Source organism: Jaculus jaculus, chromosome 13 (genome assembly GCF_020740685.1).
Source record: "Jaculus jaculus isolate mJacJac1 chromosome 13, mJacJac1.mat.Y.cur, whole genome shotgun sequence".
NCBI lineage: Eukaryota > Metazoa > Chordata > Mammalia > Rodentia > Dipodidae > Jaculus > Jaculus jaculus.
In genome coordinates, this window is record NC_059114.1 from 1,736,496 (window position 1) to 1,757,081 (window position 20,586).

Genomic DNA, 20,586 nt, shown 5'->3' on the forward strand with positions numbered 1-20,586 from the left:
TTCCCTTTAATAAATCTATGCTTTAATACCCAAAAGCAATGACAATGTCCAGATACCTTCTCAGAAGGGCCTAAGGGAAGGCAGAGGCATGTGGCATCTGTGGGGAAGTTGGTGGCAATTGCCATCTCTGTCCTGCCCTATGTGCTGCCTCGGGAGGTGCTCTTCCCAGGCCCACTCCCCTTGGGGAGCCTGGTGGCACTCGGCTGGCGGGGCATCCTCTGGATGGATCCTTCACGGCCGCTGCGTTCTGCCAGTATGGGGGCACCACTGAGAGTATGGACGCCTCTGTTTCTCCCTGAGAAGATACCAGAACCTAATCGTTAGGATGGGGTTAAGCTCCAGCTGCAGTATACCCACCAGGTTTGTTTCCTAGACAACATTCCCACCTATCTGCTGAGTTAAAGCTGCTCCAGCCAGAGACTCCTTGCCAGCCCAAGGGGACCCCAAACTAAAATTAGCAGAAACAGCCCTTGGCAATGAACGCTCTCTTGGGGTGCCCTGGGACTGAATAGGTACGTTTCGAAAGCAAGTGTACCAAAGGGCCATTCATAGAAAATGAGTTCAGTAGGTCAGCCCTAGACAGTTTGTGCCTGCTCCTGGGAAGATGGAAGGGGAGTGTCCTTCCCAATACATATTCACACTGAGCTATCATCCATAATCAGGCACTTACAGGCCTGAGTTCTGAAGGCAGGTTTCTGACGCCTCCCTGAGGACAACCCCCAATACCGTCTTGGACTTCATTACTATTATGGTTGGGTTCTTGCAGGGACTGACTCTCCAGCGGTCAGCCTGTCACCCTCAGAGGAAACACAGTTTCTGGGTGGCTTCTGGACTTGGCATATGGTAACTGCAGGAGTGATGGCCCTGTAGGGTCAAGACATGCTGGGGAGCAGGCTTATCTACAGAGTCATAGTCCCTTAAATACAACTCCAATCTTGCCAGCCTGGCAAGGCTTACCAGGATACATAACTGCTTGACCCCTGGGACAGGGTTCCCTATCCTTACCGTTTTTCACTGTCCTGAGAAATAGGGGCCTTACCTACTCTGTGAACTGGATGGAACATGCTTTCCTCTCAAGACTTGAACATAATCTGGGATTCTGAATATACCTAAAAAAACATGCAGTAACGGGTTGCTTTGGTATAAATGGTCATCACTGTGGCCCTCAATGACCCACTGACTTGTCAGTGGGCAGGGTTCCTGTCTCCTATGGATAGATGTGCGCTGCCACTCTAGTATCTCCCACAGTGTGCTAGTTTCTTCTTTGGAGGCCACTGTCCCACAACAAGCTGGGTCAGATATCTGTGTGAGAGATTAGTGCTCGGGTGGCCACAAGCATTTGACGAGGAGTGTTTCTTGACAGAGGTAGAAAAGATGCTCATCCCCAACAAGTGGTAGAATGGTTCTTGGATGTGGGCCTCTGAAGCTAGCTTCCTTTCATTCTGCCACACAGATCTGAGATTCCTCTCTGACACTAACTAAGCATGTCCCTCTAGAAACTGAAATGTGAAAGTTCAGGAGAGCAATAATGATAGTCATGAAATCTGACGGGTTTAACATTCCTCCAAACCACAGAATACATTAAGAAAGCAAACAGCTAAGCCGGGCGTGGTGGCGCATGCCTTTAATCCCAGCACTCAGGAGGCAGAAGTAGGAGGATCATCATGAGTTCGAGGCCACCCTGAGACTACATAGTGAGTTCCAGGTCAGCTTGGGCCAGAGTGAGACCCTACCTCGAAAAACAAAAACAAAAAACAACAGCTGAGTGGTAGAGCACTTGCCTCGCATGCATGAGGCCTTGGGTTCTATTCCCAGGACAGCAAAGTGAAAGCAAAACTATTTAACAGAGAAAGGAAACCTATTGATCCAGCTTCACAGATGCTTGGAACTATTCAAGAATCACATGATTTCATTGTTAATAGGGACACTGGTTCAGATCTCATTATATTAAAAAACAGATGAAAAGGCCCAAGGAAAATGGCCTGCAGTGATGACTCAAACAGTGCCTCATAGTGGGAGGAACCATTCTGTCCAGTTCACCTCCCTAATAGTGGGTCTACTAGGGTCAGGCACTGTGGTGGTAACATGTTCCAGGCCTAGTCCTTGAAGACCAAAGACAAGCAGTATGGCTCATTCTCCAATATTTGTGACTCCTTATTACAATTACAGCAAAACCTCCAAATGCACCAGCCTGTCAGCCACTAGGGATGGGACCAAGCTGGGTTGGTTCCATTTACTTTGGAGTAAATAGTACCCAACTTACTGTCTGTTGTGAATGTAGCCAGCTGGACAGTCAGCTAGAGCTAGTGTGGATTGATGATCTGTTAAAAAACAAACTGGGTTGGAGAGATGGCTTAGCAGTTAAGGTGTTTGCCTGCAAAGCCAAAGGACCTCAGTTTGATTCCTCAGGACCCACATAAGACAGATGCACAAGGGGGTGCATGCATCTGGAGTTTGTTTGCAGTGGCTGGTGGCCCTGGCACGCCCATTCTTTCTCGCTCCCTCTCTCAAGTAAATAAATAAAATTTTTTAAAAAACTAAAAAAAAAAAAAAAAAAAACTGGGCTGAAGAGATGGCTTAGTGGTTAAGGTGCTTGCCTGTGAAGTCAAAGGATACAGGTTCTATTCTTCAGGACCCATGTAAGCCAGATGCATAAGGAGGCATATGCCTTTGGAGCTCGTTTGCAGTGGCTGGAAGCCCTGGTGTGCCCATTCTCTCTCTCTTAAATAAATGAATTAAAAAAAAAAAAAAAAAAACAACTGCCAGGCATGGTGGCTCACAGGAGGGAGTGGTAGGAGGATCCTCGTGTGTTTTCAAGGCCACCCTGAGACGACATAGTGAATTCCAGGTCAGCCTGAGCTACAGTGAAATCTTACCTTGAAAATCCAAAAAACAGACAAACAAAAAAACCCAAAAACAAATGAACCCAGGGTGCACTGCTTCTCTCATCCTCTCCTGTTGATTCTTCAAAGAGGACTTTATCCTTTCTTTCTTTTTCCTTTTTTTTTTTTTTTTTTTATGTTTTTTCGAGGTAGGGTTTCACTCTAGTCCAGGCTGACCTAGAATTCACTATGTAGTCTCAGGGTGGCCTTGAACTCATGGTGATCCACCTACCTCTACCTCCTGAGTGCTGGGATTAAAGGCATGCACCACCACACCCAGCTTTCTTTCTCCCTTCTTGGTGGGAGTGCCAGAGCCAACAACTCTGTGGGGCCTCTTCCCAGTGATTCTACACCTCAGCCTGTAGTCCACCTCTTCCCCTTAGCCCCTCCCATGCTCTCTGGCCCAAATGTGGCACCTGGAGCAGAGGTGGTCAACAAGGGGGAAGGCACAAAACAAAGTGTAACCATAGCACCCTTGGGGGCTCATATGGCCAGGCTCTGGACCTTACACCTGGTAACAACCGGGGAGCGCCCAGCACAGAAAGGAGACAGTTTACAGTGGTGACACGTGTGATATGCACACATGAATCCTAGAATGTTGTTAAGGAGACTGGGAGGAGGGCATCTCTTCCCTCCTCCAGACCTTGCACTCAGATAAAGGACAGTTCTGAAGAGTCTAGGGTGCTTCTCACATCCTAGGCCATGTCCCCCACAGTACATAACAATGACTCATCCTTGCCCCTCTGCTTTTTGTCTGCTCCCTGGGGTGGGACCCTTTTCTAGTGTGCAAGCATAGGTGTATTGGTCTCATCCTGGGACATTAGCATGAATGCACATTTTAGAAATACTGTGTCTTTGGTAAAATGAGCAAGAAAGCCTGGCCTGGAAACTACATGGAACAGATGGCATTCACTGTCCTGGACTTGCAGCTCAAAGTTGCCCTGGACTCATGGGGACGCTAGCAGTTTCTAGGGAAACAGGACAGCATACCATTCCCCAGAGATAAGCCAATAAATGAAACCTGAAAAAGAAGAGAACAGGCAGCAAGAGAGCTGGAGGGAGGGGGAGCCAGGAGAGAGAGGCAAGTGTTTGGCAGCTGAGCCGTGGAGCAGAACTGGAGAGGCCGCAGGCCGCAGTTGGCAGGAAAAGGAGGGCCTTGCAAGGGCGGGGGGGCTACTGTTCTTGGCCAGGAGAAAGGAGGCCTCTGGAGATGGAGAGAGACACAAAGAGAGCAGACAGAAGGTAGGTCAGTGAGAATGCATAGGTCCCCAGGGCTGATCTGTACTGAGCTTCCCCGACATCTGCCTGGGTGCACCCATGCTTTCAGGCAGGGAGCTCGCGATGCACCTCCTTCCTAGGAGGGCATATAGCATTTCAGAAGTTTCCCAACAGCCTAAGGAGACCAGAAGAAACACACAGGATGAGTAGTTTCAAGGACCTGAGGTTCCTGTCACATGCTTTGGTCATCAGCATCTGCCAACCTCCAGTCACTACCAGAGTGAAAAAGCCCTACAACATCTGAGCACTGAGTTGCTTTGACCCTCAGGCCTATCTATACACCCTGTGTCCCAACACAGCAGGTGACTTGCATCCTTCTGTCTATACAGTCCTGGAAGGGGATATCTGGCAAGCTTGGCCCTAGAGGCTGGCCCTGGGCTTGAAAGGGGTACAGTTAAGGGGACGTCTGTTGTTCTTTGATTAGTTCACAGAGGCTGTGACACTAGGAGAGGACACAAAGCCATCTTTGTTCTTGTGCTTGTGGCGTAAAGGTACCTTAAACGAGGTGGGAAATGAGGGAGATGAATGCTAACCCTGCTAGACCCAGCACTTAATCCAGGACTACACTTCAAAATATGGGAACAACAAGGGCCTCGACAGGTAGATGGGCCGGTAGGTCCTGGGAAGAGGAGATCCACAGACAGGCCTGGCTTTTTAGGTCCAAGCCTGCTCGGTAGCCCAGCCCCTCACCCCAACCCCGCCCCCAGGGACTGGGAGTTCTGGGCTCAGCTCTGACCTCGGGTCTCTGACGTGGGCAGAGACACAGATGCAGGGTCCTGACCATCGCTGGCCAACCGCTGCCCAGCACACATGGACTTGAGCATCTGGTAGACGGCGATGGGGGCCACGTTGAGATTGAGCAAGTCCACCAGGATCCTGGGGGAACAAACGCGATGCTCACTTCGCCCAGCCCGCCACAAGACAGACACACACACACCGAGAACGGACCCTGCCAGGCCAGCAGGGTCGCTGCCCTGAAGACCCGGATAAAGCCAAAGGCATCTTCCAGATCAGCGGGGCCAGGGCCGGGAGGGAGGCTAAAGCAGGGACATCTGCCGGGGTCGGGTGGGGGGGACCGGCCGGGCCACCTCCAGTGCAGCCCCGCTCACTTAAACACATCGGGGTCGATGGCGGCGCCCGCAGCCTGCGCCAACTCGTCCAGCTCCATCTCCTCGGCGCTCAGCACCTTCTTCCGCCGAAGGGCGAGCTTCTGCAGCGTCATCGCCTCCAGGCCTGCGGACGCCGCGAGTCCAGAACCGCCGCCCGCCGCCGCCGCCGCGGCCGCCGCCATCCGCAGGCCCGCGGGAAGAAGTGCGGCTAGGCCCCGCCCACCTCGCTCGGGCGCGCTCAGCCAGGGACCTGCCAGGCGCCGCCACATCGCCCTCTGCCGGCCATCCTCGTCTCTGCAGCAACGTCCCCGCAGGGCCAACCCATCAGCTCCTGGACGCAAGGGCAGGGATCAGGGAAGGGGCGATCGTGACAAGCTATGATCCTGTGTTCCTCGCAGATCCGCTCAGTGCTCTAACTGACGGCTTCTGCTTACGGGCACCCGTACTCCTTTGCCAGGAGAAGGCATGAGAACGGATGCCCCGACTGCGCATGCGCTTCCAGCTGTCGCCCTCCACTGTGCGCACGCGCGCGCCGTCCGAGCGCCTTCTAGAGGGTTTTTACCCGACAGGCCAAGGGACCGGACGCCTCCGAGCAGCTTGATGACGACATCCTGGCGCCGGGTGTCGGAATGGCGGCTCCCATCACTGAAGAGAGCGGTGTTGGCGGCGGTACAGGTGAGTAGTTGGGGCGCCGCTCGAGGCAGCTCACGCCCGCGAGCCTCCATGGAGGCCGTCTCCGCTCCCCCACCGAGCCGTGCGGTCCTCGGCTGCATCCCATGACACCTCCCAGAGATGGGCTGTCACCTTGCGCTCCGCCCGCAGCCTGGGCCTGGGGGATCGTTTAGTGGTTCGAGTGAAGGGAAAAGAAGGTCGGTTTGGAGTTAAAAGTTTGCGCTGGGAGGCCTGCAAAGCCTAACGACCGTGGTTTGATTCCCCAGGACCCACATAGAGCCATTGCACAAACATGGTGGTGCATGTATCTGGAGTTCGTTTGCAGCAGCTAGAGGCCCTGGTGCACCCATTTTCTCCCTCCCTCTCTCTCGCTGCTTGCAAATAAATAAAAAGTTGAGAAGCTGGAGAGTTGGCTCAGCGGTTAAGGTGCTTGCCTTTTTTAAAAAGTTGAGCCTTAGGCTGGAGGGATGGCTTAGCGGTTAAGGCGCTTGGCCTGCAAAGTCAAAGGAACCAGGTTTGATTCCCCAGGACCCACGTAAGCCAGATGCTCAAGGTGGCACATGAACCTGGAGTTCATTCTCTCTCGCGCGCCCTCGCTCTCTCCCTTCCTCTCCCTCTGTCTCGCTCAAATAAATAAATAAATAAAAATATCAAAAAAAAAAAAAGAGAAAGAAATTGATCCTTGGGCTCAGCTAGCGACCCTCACTTTCCACCTCTTGGAATAGGGCAGTCTGGATGCTTTTACCTCACAGAGAATGTGTGAGCCTTGCTGCTTGTCAGAGAGCAGCCAAGTGGGAGGTCTTGATAAGCTTGGCCTAACTTGCCATGGCTGAAGACTAGCTGTCAGAAGAAACGTGGGAAGCCCTGAAGAAAGTGGACGTTGAAGAGGGTTGACATGATGAGAGGAGCGTGATTGACAAGATCATGGAGCAAGAGGCTCTCTTCTTGGCCAAACTCAAGTATGCCTCACTGAGCGGCATTGTTCCAGCCATCACTGTGAAGACTTCCTGTGTGGAGAGAGCCACTTCCACTTCATCACCTGTACAGACTCTGCCCCAGGCGCTAGGATTAAAGGCTTAAGTCAGCACTCTAGCTATTTCCTGGTGTGTGTGTGTGTGTGTGTGTGTTTAAATATATATGTATTTTGTTGTTTGTTTGTGTTTGAGGTAGGGTCTCACTCTAGCCTAGGCTGATCTGAAATTCACTATGTAGTCTTAGGGTGGCCTTGAACTCACAGTGATCCTCCTACTTCTGCCTACCTACTGCTGGCATTAAAGGTGTGTCCTACCATGCCTGGCTATTTTCTTTTTCTTTCTTTCTTTCTTTTTTTTGGCCCCTAGACTTTTTTTAAAATTAAGTTATTTATTTGAGGGGGGGCAGGCAGATAGAGAAAGAACAAAAGAGAGAGTGCAAGAGATTGGGTGCACCAGGGCCTTCAGCCACTGCAAACGAACTCTAGATGCATGCGCCCCCTTGTGTATCTGGCTTATGTATGTGGGTCTTGGGGAATTTAATCTGGGTCCTTTGGCTTTGCAGGCAAGTGCCTTAACTGCCAAGTCATCTCTCCATCCCTGTGTTCTGTTTTTGTTTTTTTTTAACTGTTTAACTTAGCAGTCTAAAACAGCACCCATTTGCTACATTACTCATGATTAGCCTGAAGTCCAGGCATGTTCAGCTGTGTTATCTGTTTAGGGTATCACAAGGTCAAAATCAAGGTGTCACTGGCTTTGCTCTTATGTGCAGCTCTAGAGAGGAATATTTTTCTAAGGTTACTCAAGTTGCTGGCAAAATCCAGTTCTTCTGAGCTGTAGGACTATCAGCGAGGCACTACTGTGCATCTTGAAATCCACTGACATGGAAATTCAGTTGCCTGTGAAAAATCCCTTTACAATGGATGAATGTTGAAAGAGCCAAGAGAGAGGAATCTTCGGAGTTGTCCAGAAGTCTGTCACACTGGTGATTAGCTGGGGAAATACATGGAAAACCCTCAGAACCAGTCCTGGCATCTAATAAGTGTTGTATGAACATTACCAAGGATTTACCAACCACAGAGTTGGTTCTGAAGCTGGCTACCATGGACTGTGTGAGAATGTCATTAAAAAAAAAAGTACTTATTGCCAGGCGTGGTGGCGCATGCCTTTAATCACAACACTCGGGAGGCAGAGGTAGGAGAATTGTCATGAGTTTGAGGCTACCCTGAGACTACAGAGTGAATTCCAGGTTAGCCTGAGATAGAGTGAAACCCTACCTCGAAAAACTTTAAAAAAAGTACTTTATTTATTTATTTATTTGTAAGCAGGGAGAGTGAATGGGCACTCCAGAGCCTCTAGCTGCTGCAAATGAACTCCAGGTGGATGCTTCACTTTGTGCATCTGGCTTTACATGGGTACTGGGGAACAGTACCCAGGTCATTAAAATTTGCAGGCAAATGCCTTAACTGCTGAGCCATCTTTCCAGCCCTGAGAGTGATTTTTTTTTTTTTTCGAGGTAGGGTCTCACTGTAGCCCAGGCTGACCTGAAATTCACTAAGTAATCTCAGGGTGGCCTTGAACACATGGCAATCCTTCTACCTTTGCCTCCTGAATGCTGGGATTAAAGGCGTGCACCACCATGCCTAGATTGAAAGTGACTTTTTTTTCTTTAAAATTTTTAAAAATTTGTATTCATTCATTTGCAAGCAGAGAGAGATAGAGAGAAGAGAGACAGAGAGAGAGAGAGAGAGAGAGAGAGAGAATGGGTGCCCCAGAGCCTGTAACCACTGCAAACAAACTCCAGATGCATGTGTCCCATGTGCATCTGGCTTACATGGGTCCTGGGGAATAGAACCTGGGTCCTTTGGTTTCACAGGCAAATGCCTTAGCTGCTAAGCCACCTCTCCAGCCCAAGAGTGACATTTTTATAAAACAAGGGAATGAGCACTGCTATGAGTGTTAAGCATAAGTTCTAAACATTGTGAAACTGCATAAGATTCTGTTGTATGACAAAGGCTGAGATATTTTTCTTCATTTTTCCATAGTGGTTTCCTAAAGCAGCTGTTTTTGACTTTCCACGGGAGGCTACTATGGCATTCCCTCACCTGCAACAACCTAGCTTCCTCTTGGTAAATATCAGTTGCCTTTGGCGGTGTGTGTGATGATTGCTTTGTGGCTGGGGGACTTGGGAGTTCTTTTATAAGCAGAATGAGCATGAGAATGAGGGCCAGGGTCTAGTGTCATTGTAAATGAACTCCAGACATGTGCACCACTTTGTGCTTCTGGCTTTATGTGGTTACTGGGAAAGCAAACCCAGGCCAATTACACTTTGCAAGCAAGAACCTTTTATCACTGAACCATCTCTCTCCCTCTTTTCCCCTTAAAATTATATATTTCATTTTTATTTACTGTCCTTCTGGTTTGTTTTGTTTTGTTTTTGAGGCAAGCCCAACAGACTGGCCCTTTATTTATTTGAGAAAGAGAAAGAGGCAGAGAGAGAAAATGGGCATGCCAGGGCTTCCAGCCACTGCAAATGAATTCCAGTTGCATGCACCCCCTTGTTCATATGGCTTATGTGGGTCCTGGAGAATTGAACCAGGATCCTTTGGCTTTGCAGGCAAATGCCTTAACTGCTAAGCCATCTCTCCACCCCCAGACTGGCCTTTTTTTAAAAAAAAATTAATTAATTTTTTTATTAACAACTTCTATGATTGTAAACAATATCCCATGATAATGCCTTCCCTCCCCCACTTTCTTTTTGAAACTCCATTCTCTATTGTATCTCCTCTCTCTCAATCAGTCTCTCTTTTATTTTGATGTCATGATCTTTTCCTCCTATTATGATGGTCTTGTGTAGGTAGTGTCAGGCACTGTGAGGTCATGGGTATCCAGGCCATTTTGTGTCTGGAGGAGCACGTTGTAAGGAGTCCTACCCTTTACATTCTTTCTGCCACCTCTTCCACAATGGACCCTGAACCTTGGAAGGTGTGATAGAGATATTGCAGTGCTGAGCACTCCTCTGTCACTTCTTCCCAGCACAATGAAGCCTTCTGAGTCATCCCAAGATCACTGCAGACTGGCCTTTTTTTTAATGCAAGAAAGAAGCCATTGAGAGAGAGAGAAAAAAAATTGGTGCACCAGGGCCTCCTCCACTGTAATTATGTGCTTGTGTCTTTTGTGCACCGAGCTTATGTGGGAACTGACAAGTCAAACCTGAATCCTTAGGCTTCACGGGGAAGTGCCTTAACCACTAAGCCATCTCTCCAGACCTTTTTTTTTTTTTTTCCCCCTCTTTTCTTTTTTCTTTTTGTGGTAGGTCTCACTCTGTAGCTCAGGTTGGGCTGTGAACTCATGTTGATCCTCGTACCTCAGCCTCCTGGGTGCTGGGATTAAAGGCGTATGGCCAGCTAGACTGCCTATTTTTTTTCATGTAGGAAGTCTAGTAGGTTGTTTATCTGCTGGTTAAGAGAGAAGAGGGTGAGCTAGAGAGATGGCTTAGCAGTTAAGGTGCTAGTCTGTAAAACCTAAGGACCCATGTTCAACTCCCTAGATCCCTCTTAAGCCAGAGACACAATGTGACGCATGCAGAAGGTTGCATATGCACACAAGGTGGTGCACACATCTGGAGTTTGATTACAGTGGCCAGAGGCCCTGGTACACTAATTCTCTTTCTTACTCTCACTCTCTCATTAAATAAAGGCCAGTCTGTCAGGCTTGTTTCAAAAAAGAGAGTGAGAGAAGAGGGTTTCTGTACCCTGTATCATGTTGGCTGTTCTCACTGACAGTCACAGCAGTATAATTATGGGTCGCTGGCAAGGTGAGAAGTTTCCAATGTATGTGTATAAATTCAGTGAGCACTGGTGGGCTGAGAGAGAGAGAGAGAGAGAGAGAGAGAGAGAGAGAGAGAGAGGGGGGGGGGGGGGGGAGAGAGAGAGGTGCCCTGCACAACATGGATCTTCTGACTGAGGACTGACCCTGGCACTGGACCCCTGCTTGTGAATCAGTGGGAGTCAGTTTCATTTTCATATGCACAGCCCTCTGAGGTAACTGCATGCCCATGTGGGGGCACCTGACAGCTTTTGGTCTAGTGCTAGTAGAATTGTAGCTTTTCTCCTGTAGCATCCTTTGGGTTGTTGGCACAGGAAGCCTCTAATTCATGAAGTTTTGGGGACCAGTCAGTGACTGTTTCTGTTGCTTGTGTTTTGGGTTTGATTTGAGACAGTATGTAGACCAGTTGCAGACCAAGTCTACTTATGCTTCGTTCCCTTTGTGTTCTAGGCTAGCCTGAAAGCTGACTCGATGAATAAGCCCTTTGCACAGCGCTGCCAAGACTTGGTGAAAGTCATTGAGGATTTTCCTGCCAAGGTACAGCTTTGCCAGCATTCCCTTGGGGCATATCTTATAATTCTTAATGCTTATGTCTAGGTAGAAGGAGGATTGCTGAAACAAAAGTATTCAGCCCAAAGCCTGGCATAGTGGTGCACACCTGCAGTTGGAGCACTGGGGAGGCAGAGGCAGGAGGATCGGGAGTTGATAGTTAGCCTTGGATATGTAGCAAATTCTAGGACAGCTAGGGCTACATAAAAGCCTGTCTTGAAGCAACAAAAAACAGACAGTATCAAGCCTAATATAAACAGTGCCAAGGGTGAAAAGCTCTGATGTACTTTGAAAATGTGTATTTAGTATACATTTAGAATTGTTGAGTTCATAAAGTTGACCTGGACAACAAATGCCAGATGACAATAGGTCCCAGTTATGTGTCAGCAGCTTGGTTGAAAAAGAATTTTGCTCCTTCTTTTAATGGATGCCTGTTTAAGATCAGAGGGATTGTTGTTATGGTTTTGCAATTCAGAAGCTCAAACCCAGGGCTTCGCACATGTTAAGCAAGTGCGCTACCACTGAATTTTACCCCTGGCCCCTTAAGAAAATCAAAAGCAAAAGCTTATAATTGGCTGGGCATAGTTGTACACACCTATAGTCCCAGCACCTTGGAGGCTGAGGCAGGAGTATTGCTAAGAGTTCAAAGCCATCTTGGGATACATAGGAAGGCTTTGTACCAAAAAAGACAAAAAAAAAAAAAAAAAAAAAAGAAGAAGTCTTCATTACAGACTGATTTAACAGTGTACACAGAGTGTGCTTTGTGACAGGTGTGTTGTGTAACCCCAGTGGAAGAACCAGCAGCTGCCGCTGACCACTGCATAGGGCTCCCAGGGTCTCTACCAGAATGACCACTTCCTATGGCAGTGTGGTACACAGGAACTGGGACGGGAATGAACATTGGGCCTCAGCAAGCGTTCCCTCTACCTCACTACCCTGTGTTTCAGGAGCTACACACTATCTTCCCATGGCTAGTAGAAAGCATTTTCGGCAGTCTAGATGGTGTCCTGGTTGGCTGGAACCTCCGCTGCCTACAGGGGCGCGTGAATCCTGTGGAGTACAGCATTGCAATGGAATTTCTAGACCCAGGGTAGGTAGGCTTGTCATCTGAGAGGGGCTGAGTACTTCCTCATGATGATCTGTTTTAAATCACCTTGTTTGGTCTCGGTGCTTATGTTTGACGTTGGAGTTGGAGGTCATGGCAAGTGTCTTGTGGGCTGGCGGAGGATGATAGCAGTGGAATTACATGTTAGACAAGAAGAAAGTAAATCACCTTGCTTTTTCATTGAGACATGGTTTCATGTAGTCCAGGGTGGCCTAAAACTCCCTTTGTAGCCAAGGATGATCTTGAACTTCTGGTCCTCCTTCCTCCACCTCCAGAATGCTACAGTTACATGTGTACACACCTGTGTGTGGTGCTGAGGTTTGAACTGTGGGCCTCTTGCATGCTAAGCAAATATTCAGCCTCAGGCCTTAAATCAATCTGTTTTTTCTTATTCTTTTTCTTTTTTTTAAAGTTAAGAGCTAACCATTTGCTGGATGTGATGGCACACAATTTTAATCCTAGCTTTTGGGAGGCTGAGGTAGGAAGATTGCCATGAATTCAAGGCCAGCCTGGGCTAGAGTGAGACACTGACTCAAAAAAAGTAAAGAAGGGGGCTGGAGACATGGCTTAGTGGTTAAGGCACTTCCCTGCAAATCCAAAGGACCCAGATTCAAATTTCCAGGACCCATGTAAGCCAGATGCACAAGGTGGCACATGCATCTGGAGTTTGTGTGCAGTGGCTGATGGCTCTGGCGTGCCCATTCTGTCTGTCTGTCTGTCTGCCTCTATCGAATAAATAAATAAATAAAATAAAATATTTAAAAAAGAAAGAAAGAAAAGAAGTAACCATGGATATATAAGGTGACACATGCAGTAATCCCAGTATTGTGGAGGGTGAGGTAGGATTGTCAGACGTTCCAGGCCATCAGGAGCTACATAGTGATGTCCATAGCCTGCCTAAGCATTCTTGTGATGTCCTGTCTCAGTGGAAGGAGGGAGGAAGGGAAGGAGGGAGGGAGGGAGGGAAGGGCAGAGAGAGAATGAGAAAGATGAATAACCAGAGCAAGGCAGTTTGTGGTTCATTTACTTATTTTAAACTTTTTATGTTCAGTGGCCCAATGATGAAGTTGGTTTACAAACTGCAAGCTGAAGATTATAAATTTGACTTTCCCGTCTCCTGCCTCCCTGTAAGTAAGCCATCCATGGCTGTGAGAGTGGCACTTAGGCAGAAGGCGTGGAATAGTGGCTGTGGTAATGAGTGGGCAGGGGCTGGGAGGTGTAGTGACAGTGGGCAGAAAGTGACTGTCTGGGCCCAGGAGGCATCTCAAATTGTAACTTCTAGTAGTGACATTTCAAAAGCTCATTCCAATCTGGTGACCGAAGGTGCCATGCCGCTGGCTGAGCAGCAGGCAGGGTCATGAGACTAGTTGCCGAACTCCTGACTTTCAGGGCAAATCGAGGAGTGATTTTCTCAGTAGAGATGAGAAGCAAAGGGGAAGGGGGCTCAGAAACACACCTTGTCTATGTGAGGTTTTAGGAGGACAAGAGGAAGACTTCTAAAGCAAACCTGTTTTGCCCAAGCACTGCCTGGTGGAAGGACACTCTACACACAAGCAGGATTTGTGTGCTGGTCTCTTCCTCAGCAGCCTTTCTAAAGGGCTGTACTTCTGGGGACCACCATTGCTGGTATCTGCCCATGACTCTACTTCTTCTCTGCAGGGCCCTGTGAAGGCATCCATCCAGGAGCGTGTCCTCCCTGACAGTCCTCTGTACCACAACAAGGTCCATTTCCCCCCCAGTGGAGGCCTTGGCCTGAACCTGGCTCTGAGTATCCTTTGGTGGTCTGACGGGTGGAAGGCTGAGTGGCCAGTACATGTTGTTAGAGGTAGCCCACTGCCTCTACATTTGTTCCTTGACATTTCCGTCAGATTCATTCGAGTATTATATCTTCTTCTTTGCTTTGAGCCTCATCACTCAAAAGGTACAGAAGGGTTAACTCAGGGTGTAGCTTTTTTCACTGTTTTGGGCCTGGGGTGTCTCTGTAGTTGCTGGGTCTCAGGGATTTAGGATGATGCCCAGGGCAACACTAATGATGAGTTTGATTTTCTAGCCACTGTCTACATCCCTTCATGTCCGTACCTCAGACTGTGCCTATTTCATCCTGGTGGACAGGTACCTGTCATGGTTCCTGCCCACTGAAGGCAGTGTACCCTTGCCACTCTCTTCCAGTCAAGGGGGACCCAGCCCTTCACCGGCTCCCAGGTAAGGCTGCCTTGGCTGTTAAGGCTTGACTCTTCCATGGGAGTGGCTGGTTAGTGTATGTCCCCTTGGGCATCAGTATTACCCTTTGTCTAAGGTCTTCCAATTTTTCTTAGGCCTAATTACCAATCCTACCTGCTCAGGCAAAGACTGAAGGGTATTTTATATTTATTTTTTGGTGTTCTCTGGTTCTCACAGACTGTCAGCTTTGGCCTCATTTGATAAGGTCTCATCATACATGGGATGGGAAGAAGCTGATTTTCTGCTTTCAGCAGCGCTCCCCTACAGGGACACTGTCTGAGCCTAAGCTCCCCAAGGCAGTGAGAAGGTGGAGGGTAGAAGGGTTGTCTTGTGTTGTAAAGAGTAGCAGGAATCTGTGGCCTGAGGCAGTCCCTGGGGTGAAGAGCCTTTAGTGCCAGGCCATGCAAGCTGAATCTTACACAGGCGAGGGCATGCTCTGTCCTCAGTTTGAGAGTGAGTTGAGGGCTTCTCCAAGCTAGATGCTCTTAGGCCTTGCTGGGCTAGCATAGGACCTCTTGGTCCACTCTCCTCAGAAACCTTTTCAGTCAGCAGAAGCCACCTGAGCTCCTCTGCTCCCTCTCTGACCTTGCAGATGCTGGCCCAGCTTGTGTCTACTGGTGTGTGCATACTCTGCCATGCCTTCAGTGAGTTCCAAACTCACTGTGTGAGCAGATGCCCTCAGAGGGTACAAGTGGGCCTGGCAGGAGAAGCTTCTGAGGTGGTGGCAGTAGCTGGTGACCCTTGGCACTGCTGCATCTACAAAGAAGCCTTGGAGGTCAGGTGGATTCACATCCTCTCAAGGCAGAAGTCACCTGCTGAGTGGTTGCCTGGGCCTGGCTTGTTGGCTACTGGAATCATTGGTTTTGATGTTCAGGTTGTCCCTGACCTGGCCAGTGGGAGTCTCTAACTCAGTATTGTCTGTTTCCTATCAGGACGCCAGCCATGCCCTTTGCCTCCTATGGCCTTCACCACACCAGCCTCCTGAAGCGGCATGTCTCTCATCAGACGTCTGTAAATGCAGACCCTGTCTCCCATGAGATCTGGAGATCTGAAACTCTCCTCCAGGTAAGAGCACAGCTGGCTGTGTGCTTCTGTTCCAGAACCAGCTGCTTAGTGACCTTCTACCATGTGGGGCACCACAGGCATCTTGTCAGCTTGAGGCTGGATCTAAATATTGGTATTTTCTTGCTATGACATATACGAAATAGATATATACAAAGTGGTGCATGCACCTGGAGTTTATTTGCAGTAGCAAAAAGACCTGGCATACCCATATATACATACACACTCTCCAAAAAATAAAACAAAACAAACAAATTAAAAAAATATATATAGGGCTGGAGAGATGGCTTAGCGGTTAAGCGCTTGCCTGTGAAGCCTAAGGACCCCGGTTCGAGGCTCGGTTCCCCAGGTCCTACGTTAGCCAGATGCACAAGGGGGCGCACGCGTCTGGAGTTCGTTTGCAGAGGCTGGAAGCCCTGGCGCGCCCATTCTCTCTCTCTCCCTCTATCTGTCTTTCTCTCTGTGTCTTCGCTCTCAAATAAATAAATAAAAAATTAAAAAAAAAATATATATATATGCACAACATGCATTTCTTATTTATGTGGGGGGGGGAGTGTGTGTGTGAGAGAGAGCGCATGTGTGTGTGCACGCACCAGGGCCTCCTGCTGCCTCAAATGAACTCCTGGTGCATGGTCCACTTGGTGCATCTGACTTTACATGAATAATGAGGAATCAAATCCAGGCCACCAAGCTTTGCAAGCAAATGCCTTTAACCACTGAGCTATTTCTCCAGCCCCATGTATAAAGTATTTTATTTATTTATTTGGTTTTTTGAGGTAGGGTCTCACTCTGACCCAGGCTGACCTGGAATTCACTATGTATTCTCAGGGTGGCTTTGAACACATGGCATTACTCCTCCCTCTGCCTCCTAAATGTTGGGATTAAAAGTATGCCACCTCACCCGGCTATTTTATTTATTTGGGCAGGTAGGAGAGGAAGGAGCAGATAGAGAGAATGGCCACACTAAGGCCTCCAGCCACAGCAAACGCACTCCAGACACATGTGCCACCTTGTGCATCTGGTTTACATAGATACTGGGGAATCAAACCTGGGTTCTTAGTGCAAGTGTGCTAAGTGCTAAGCCATCTCTCCGATCCCCCCCCCCCTTTTTTTTTGAGGTAGGATTTCATTCAAGCCCAGGCTGACCTGGAACATGCTCTAGTCCCAGGCTGGCCTTGAATCACAGCAATCTTCTTACCTCTGCCTCCCAAGTGCTGGAATTAAAGGCATGTTCCACCATGCCCAGCCCATACTTTTTTTTTTTTTTTAATAGAGAGGCGGGGGGGAGGGAGGGAGGGAGGGAGAGAGAGTTGTCACATCAGGGCCTCAGCAACTGCAGTCAAACTCCAGACACTTGCATCACTTAGTGGGCATGTGTGACCTTGCACTTGCCTCACTTTTGTGTGTCTGGCTTAACATGGGATCTGGAGAGATTGAACGTGGGTCCTGAGCCTTCACAGGCAAGAGCCTTAAACGCTAAGCCATCTCTCCAGCTCCCATAATTTTTATTTTTATTTTTTATTTTATTTTTTTTTTTTGTATTTTCAAGATAGCATCTTGCTCTAGCCTAAGCTGACCTGGAATTCACTACATAATTTCATGCTGGCCTTGAACTCATGACAATCCTCCTACCTCTGCTTCCTAAGAGCTGGGATTAAAGGCATGTACCGCCATGTCTGGCTTCCACATATTAAAAAATTTATTTGAGCCGGGCGTGGTGGCGCACGCCTTTAATCCCAGCACTTGGGAGGCAGAGGTAGGAGGATCGCTGTGAGTTCAAGGCCACCCTGAGACTACATAGTGAATTCCAGGTCAGCCTGAGCCAGAGTGAGACCCTACCTCGAAAAACAACAAAACAAAACAAAAATTTATTAGAGAGAGAGAAGAAGATACAAAGATAGAGAATGGGCACACATTTCATGGTAGGGTCTTGCTCTGGCTCAGGCTGACCTGGAATTCACTATGTAGTGTCAGGCCAGCCTTGAACTCAGAGCAATCCTACCTCTGCCTTCCAAGTGCTGGAATTAAAGGCTACACCACCATGTCTGGCAAAATGTTAGTTTATTATTTATTTATTTGAGAGAAAGAGAGAATGGGCATGCCAGGGCTTCCAGCTACTGTAAACAAACTCCAGTTACATATACCACCTTGTACATATGGCTTACATGGGTCCTGGGAAATCAAACTGAGGTTCTTTGACTTTGCAGGCAAGTGCCTTAACCATTAAGCCATCTCTTCAGCCCCAAAATGTTGTTTTGATGACAATCTTATTGTCCATTTTATCTTTATTGCCTGTGCTTTTGTGTCATTTCAAAGCATTTATGGCTGGAGCTGGTGTCCTAAAGCTTCCCCCATGTTTGCTTTTGGGTTTCATGGTTGGGCTCTTACATTTAGGTCAGTGGTTCATTTTGCATGATATATGTGTGTGATGTGAAGTGTAGTTCTAGCTTCAGTCTTTGGTGTATGAGCATCCAGCACTGCTGATTGAAAAGACTTCCTTCACCATGAGAGTTTTGTGGTACCCTGTTGAACAATTTGAACAGCTCATGCTCTTTTCTAGGTTTTCGTTGAAATGTGGCTTCATCATTATTCTTTGGAGATGTATCAAAAAATGCAGTCCCCTCACGCCAAGGTATGTTTCCATGGCTGCTCTTCCCCCCCCCCAGGCTGTGCCTTGCCAGCCTGCTATCTCTTGTCCCCAGCCTGAGTATGTTGTCTCCTCCTGGACGATGGGAAGCAGAACCCACTGTCTACTCCTCACCCAGATGCCAAACATAAGAGGTGGATCCTCAGCCCTGGATGTCTTTTCAGCAGTCCTTCCTGGGTGGTTTTAGAGTCCCTTCCTGGCCGCAGGAACGGCTCAGGTCTGGGGGCTCTTGCTGTGGCACAGGGCAGCTGTGGGTGCCTCTGGGAGTCAAGCCCCATTTCCCTGCTGCCATCAGCAGTGCGTGGTGCTCTCAGGTGGCCCTGGACAGGCCACCATGGTGATCTCAGGTCTTCTTTGCTTAATGCTGCCTTGACTTCTAGAACATCAGCATGCAGCCATCTGTGATGTGTGGGCCCTGGGACCTCTTCCTCTTTTCCAGCCTTCCCCTGTCTTGTGTCTGTAGAGATGTGGAGGGAACGGTCCCTGTGCCCTCAGCCAGGCTCTCCAGTGGGCTCCTCAGGGTAGAACAGTTTGGTTCAGATAGTGAGGGACCTGGTGGATGGTCACAATCACTAAGATTCATGTGCTGTGAAATGCTTTGACTATCACAGAGAAGGGCCCTTGCCCAAGACATTGTCAGCGCATGCTCTGCTTCCTGGCTGTGCAGGCTGTTATCACTGCTGGGTTCCTTGAGAGTGAGGGAGAATTTGTAAGTGATGGAGTTCAAATGGAAAAGGGTGTCCTGCAACTTCTCTTAGCCTTGGGAATGCGACATGTTTCTGCTCCTGCTGCATTGTCCTGTGGCCAGTCCCACAGCCCCCATGCTTTGCTGTGTGGAGGATGAAGTACAATCAAAGTATAGAGCCCCCCAAGTCTTCATCCTTGGCATCTGTATTAGTCGTCTTCTCTTTGATGGGACAAAAGTACCTGACAAATCAGTTTAAGGAAGGAGGAAGGGTTATTTCAGCTTACAGTTTGAGGTTTACAGTCCATCTTGGCAGGGATGAAGAAGGAACCCAAGGCAGCTGGTCACTTTCAGTCCATAGGAAACAGGAGAGCAGCTATTGTTCATGCTCTGCCAGCTCTCCTTTTCCTACAGTTCAGGCATCAAATGGTTAAGGTGGGTCTTCTCACCTCCATTAGCCTAATGTCTAGAGGCTAAGCCGATCTAGAGGATCTCACAGATGATTCTAGGTCCTGTCCAGTTGGTGATCCGTGTGAAGCACCCCAGCATCACACTGGAGAGGAACAGGGAAGGCTGAAGCCTCCTGGGCCCTTATACCACACAGGCTGTGCTGCCCTCCTGCTTCCAGCTGGGTTTTCTGGCACATGGAAGCTGGGGCTTGGGCTCGGGCTCCTGGGCTGCTTCCTAGAGCCTCTGGTGCTGTGGGGTCCCAAGAAGCTGGCTTGGCCCTCAGCCCTGTGCCGTGCCTTCCCATTGCTTCTGCTTCTTCCCACTGAAGAAACATACTCCCTTTCAAGGACCAACCAGAAATACCTCTGGGCTCTTCCATAGAGGATCCTGTGTCCTCCCTGACCAGGAGCAGGGCTCATTGGGCCTTCCCTCTTTGGGGAAGGAGTTCCCTTTCTATTTGTGTCCACAGTTGCTTCCTCCCCATCAGACCTTGGGGTGGGTAAGACATGCTAGGAGGACTGGCACTTAGCTCTGCCCTTTTCTTCCTTTTCCTGAGGCAGAAAACAAAACCCAAGGAAATTAAATGGTCAAGAGTTGAGAAAGTTGTGGAAGTTCCCCTTCCTGTTATCAGAGTCCACCTTGCACCTTCCAGAAGTCCTTGCTAGTCCCTCCCAGCTCTGATTGCCAGATTTAGAACAAGATGTACCTGAGGTCCCACTTTGGTCAGGCTAGTCCAGTGTCCATGTTCACTTAGCAGCGGCTAGAAGTAGCGATGGCTGTGGCTTATAGAGGCTGTGAGGCCAAAATGTCATTGCTCCTAATTCCTCTCAGCACTACAGCTGAACCTGGGTGCTGGCATAGAGGAAAGCTGAGGGGTCTTTGTCAGTGTGGAGGGCATGCTGCTTTGGTCAGGAGGCATGAGCTTTGTGGGACTCATGTGCCAATGCTGTGGGCTGTGCTTGGCTAAAGGATGCTGCAGCACTGCGCGCCAGGTAGCATGCTGGCTTGGTTGTGAGCCCCACCTCTCTTGTGCTGCCCCAGACTCAGGGTTCCTGTTGCCTCAGGGTGGCAGGAGGGCATGTTCTTTGATCACAATCATGGGGTCTCTTTTGCTTGGAAACCCTGTGT

At 48.9% G+C, this 20,586-nt stretch overlaps 2 protein-coding genes across 6 annotated transcripts in view; one reads left to right on the top strand and one right to left on the bottom strand.

The window, feature by feature from the left end:
• Mzt2b (mitotic spindle organizing protein 2B) lies at positions 1 to 5,748 on the bottom strand. 3 transcript variants are annotated; one of them, XM_045132280.1, is made up of 4 exons: positions 5,270 to 5,748; positions 4,897 to 5,036; positions 1,040 to 1,109; positions 1 to 295 (listed from the first exon to the last, which is right to left on the bottom strand). In XM_045132280.1, the coding sequence occupies exons 1-4, from the start codon at positions 5,536 to 5,538 to the stop codon at positions 232 to 234; spliced, it is 543 nt and encodes a 180-aa protein (XP_044988215.1). In that variant the 5' UTR covers positions 5,539 to 5,748; the 3' UTR covers positions 1 to 231. The 3 variants fall into 3 exon arrangements, with proteins under 3 accessions (XP_044988215.1, XP_044988216.1, XP_004670912.2); XM_045132281.1 differs by lacking the exon at positions 1,040 to 1,109 and adding an exon at positions 3,904 to 4,086 and having other exon boundaries at positions 5,270 to 5,747; XM_004670855.2 differs by lacking the exon at positions 1,040 to 1,109 and having other exon boundaries at positions 5,270 to 5,727.
• The window catches only part of Smpd4 (sphingomyelin phosphodiesterase 4), a 25,340-nt gene continuing 10,355 nt past the window's right edge, over positions 5,602 to 20,586 (top strand). Inside the window, exons 1-10 of one of the 3 annotated variants that reach the window (XM_045132279.1) lie at positions 5,602 to 5,944; positions 8,958 to 9,041; positions 11,191 to 11,277; positions 12,237 to 12,379; positions 13,446 to 13,521; positions 14,054 to 14,162; positions 14,263 to 14,315; positions 14,445 to 14,596; positions 15,547 to 15,679; positions 18,237 to 18,308. In XM_045132279.1, the coding sequence (XP_044988214.1) occupies positions 5,735 to 5,944; positions 8,958 to 9,041; positions 11,191 to 11,277; positions 12,237 to 12,379; positions 13,446 to 13,521; positions 14,054 to 14,162; positions 14,263 to 14,315; positions 14,445 to 14,596; positions 15,547 to 15,679; positions 18,237 to 18,308 (1,119 nt within the window). In that variant the 5' untranslated portion in view covers positions 5,602 to 5,734. The remainder of the gene's footprint in view (positions 5,945 to 8,957; positions 9,042 to 11,190; positions 11,278 to 12,236; positions 12,380 to 13,445; positions 13,522 to 14,053; positions 14,163 to 14,262; positions 14,316 to 14,444; positions 14,597 to 15,546; positions 15,680 to 18,236; positions 18,309 to 20,586) is intronic. The other 2 variants (XM_004670797.2, XM_004670798.2) reach the window with 2 other exon arrangements.

Excerpts from the sequence above, each read along its gene's own strand:
- Mzt2b (XM_045132281.1), bottom strand. The coding sequence starts at position 5,538 with ATGTGGCGGCGCCTGGCAGGTCCCTGGCTGAGCGCGCCCGAGCGAGGT. Across the intron at positions 5,037-5,269 it reads ATCGACCCCGATGTGTTTAA|GATCCTGGTGGACTTGCTCA; the intron begins GTGAGCGGGGCT and ends TTGTTCCCCCAG. Across the intron at positions 4,087-4,896 it reads GCCCACGTCAGAGACCCGAG|AGGCCTCCTTTCTCCTGGCC; the intron begins GTCAGAGCTGAG and ends CTCCATCTCCAG.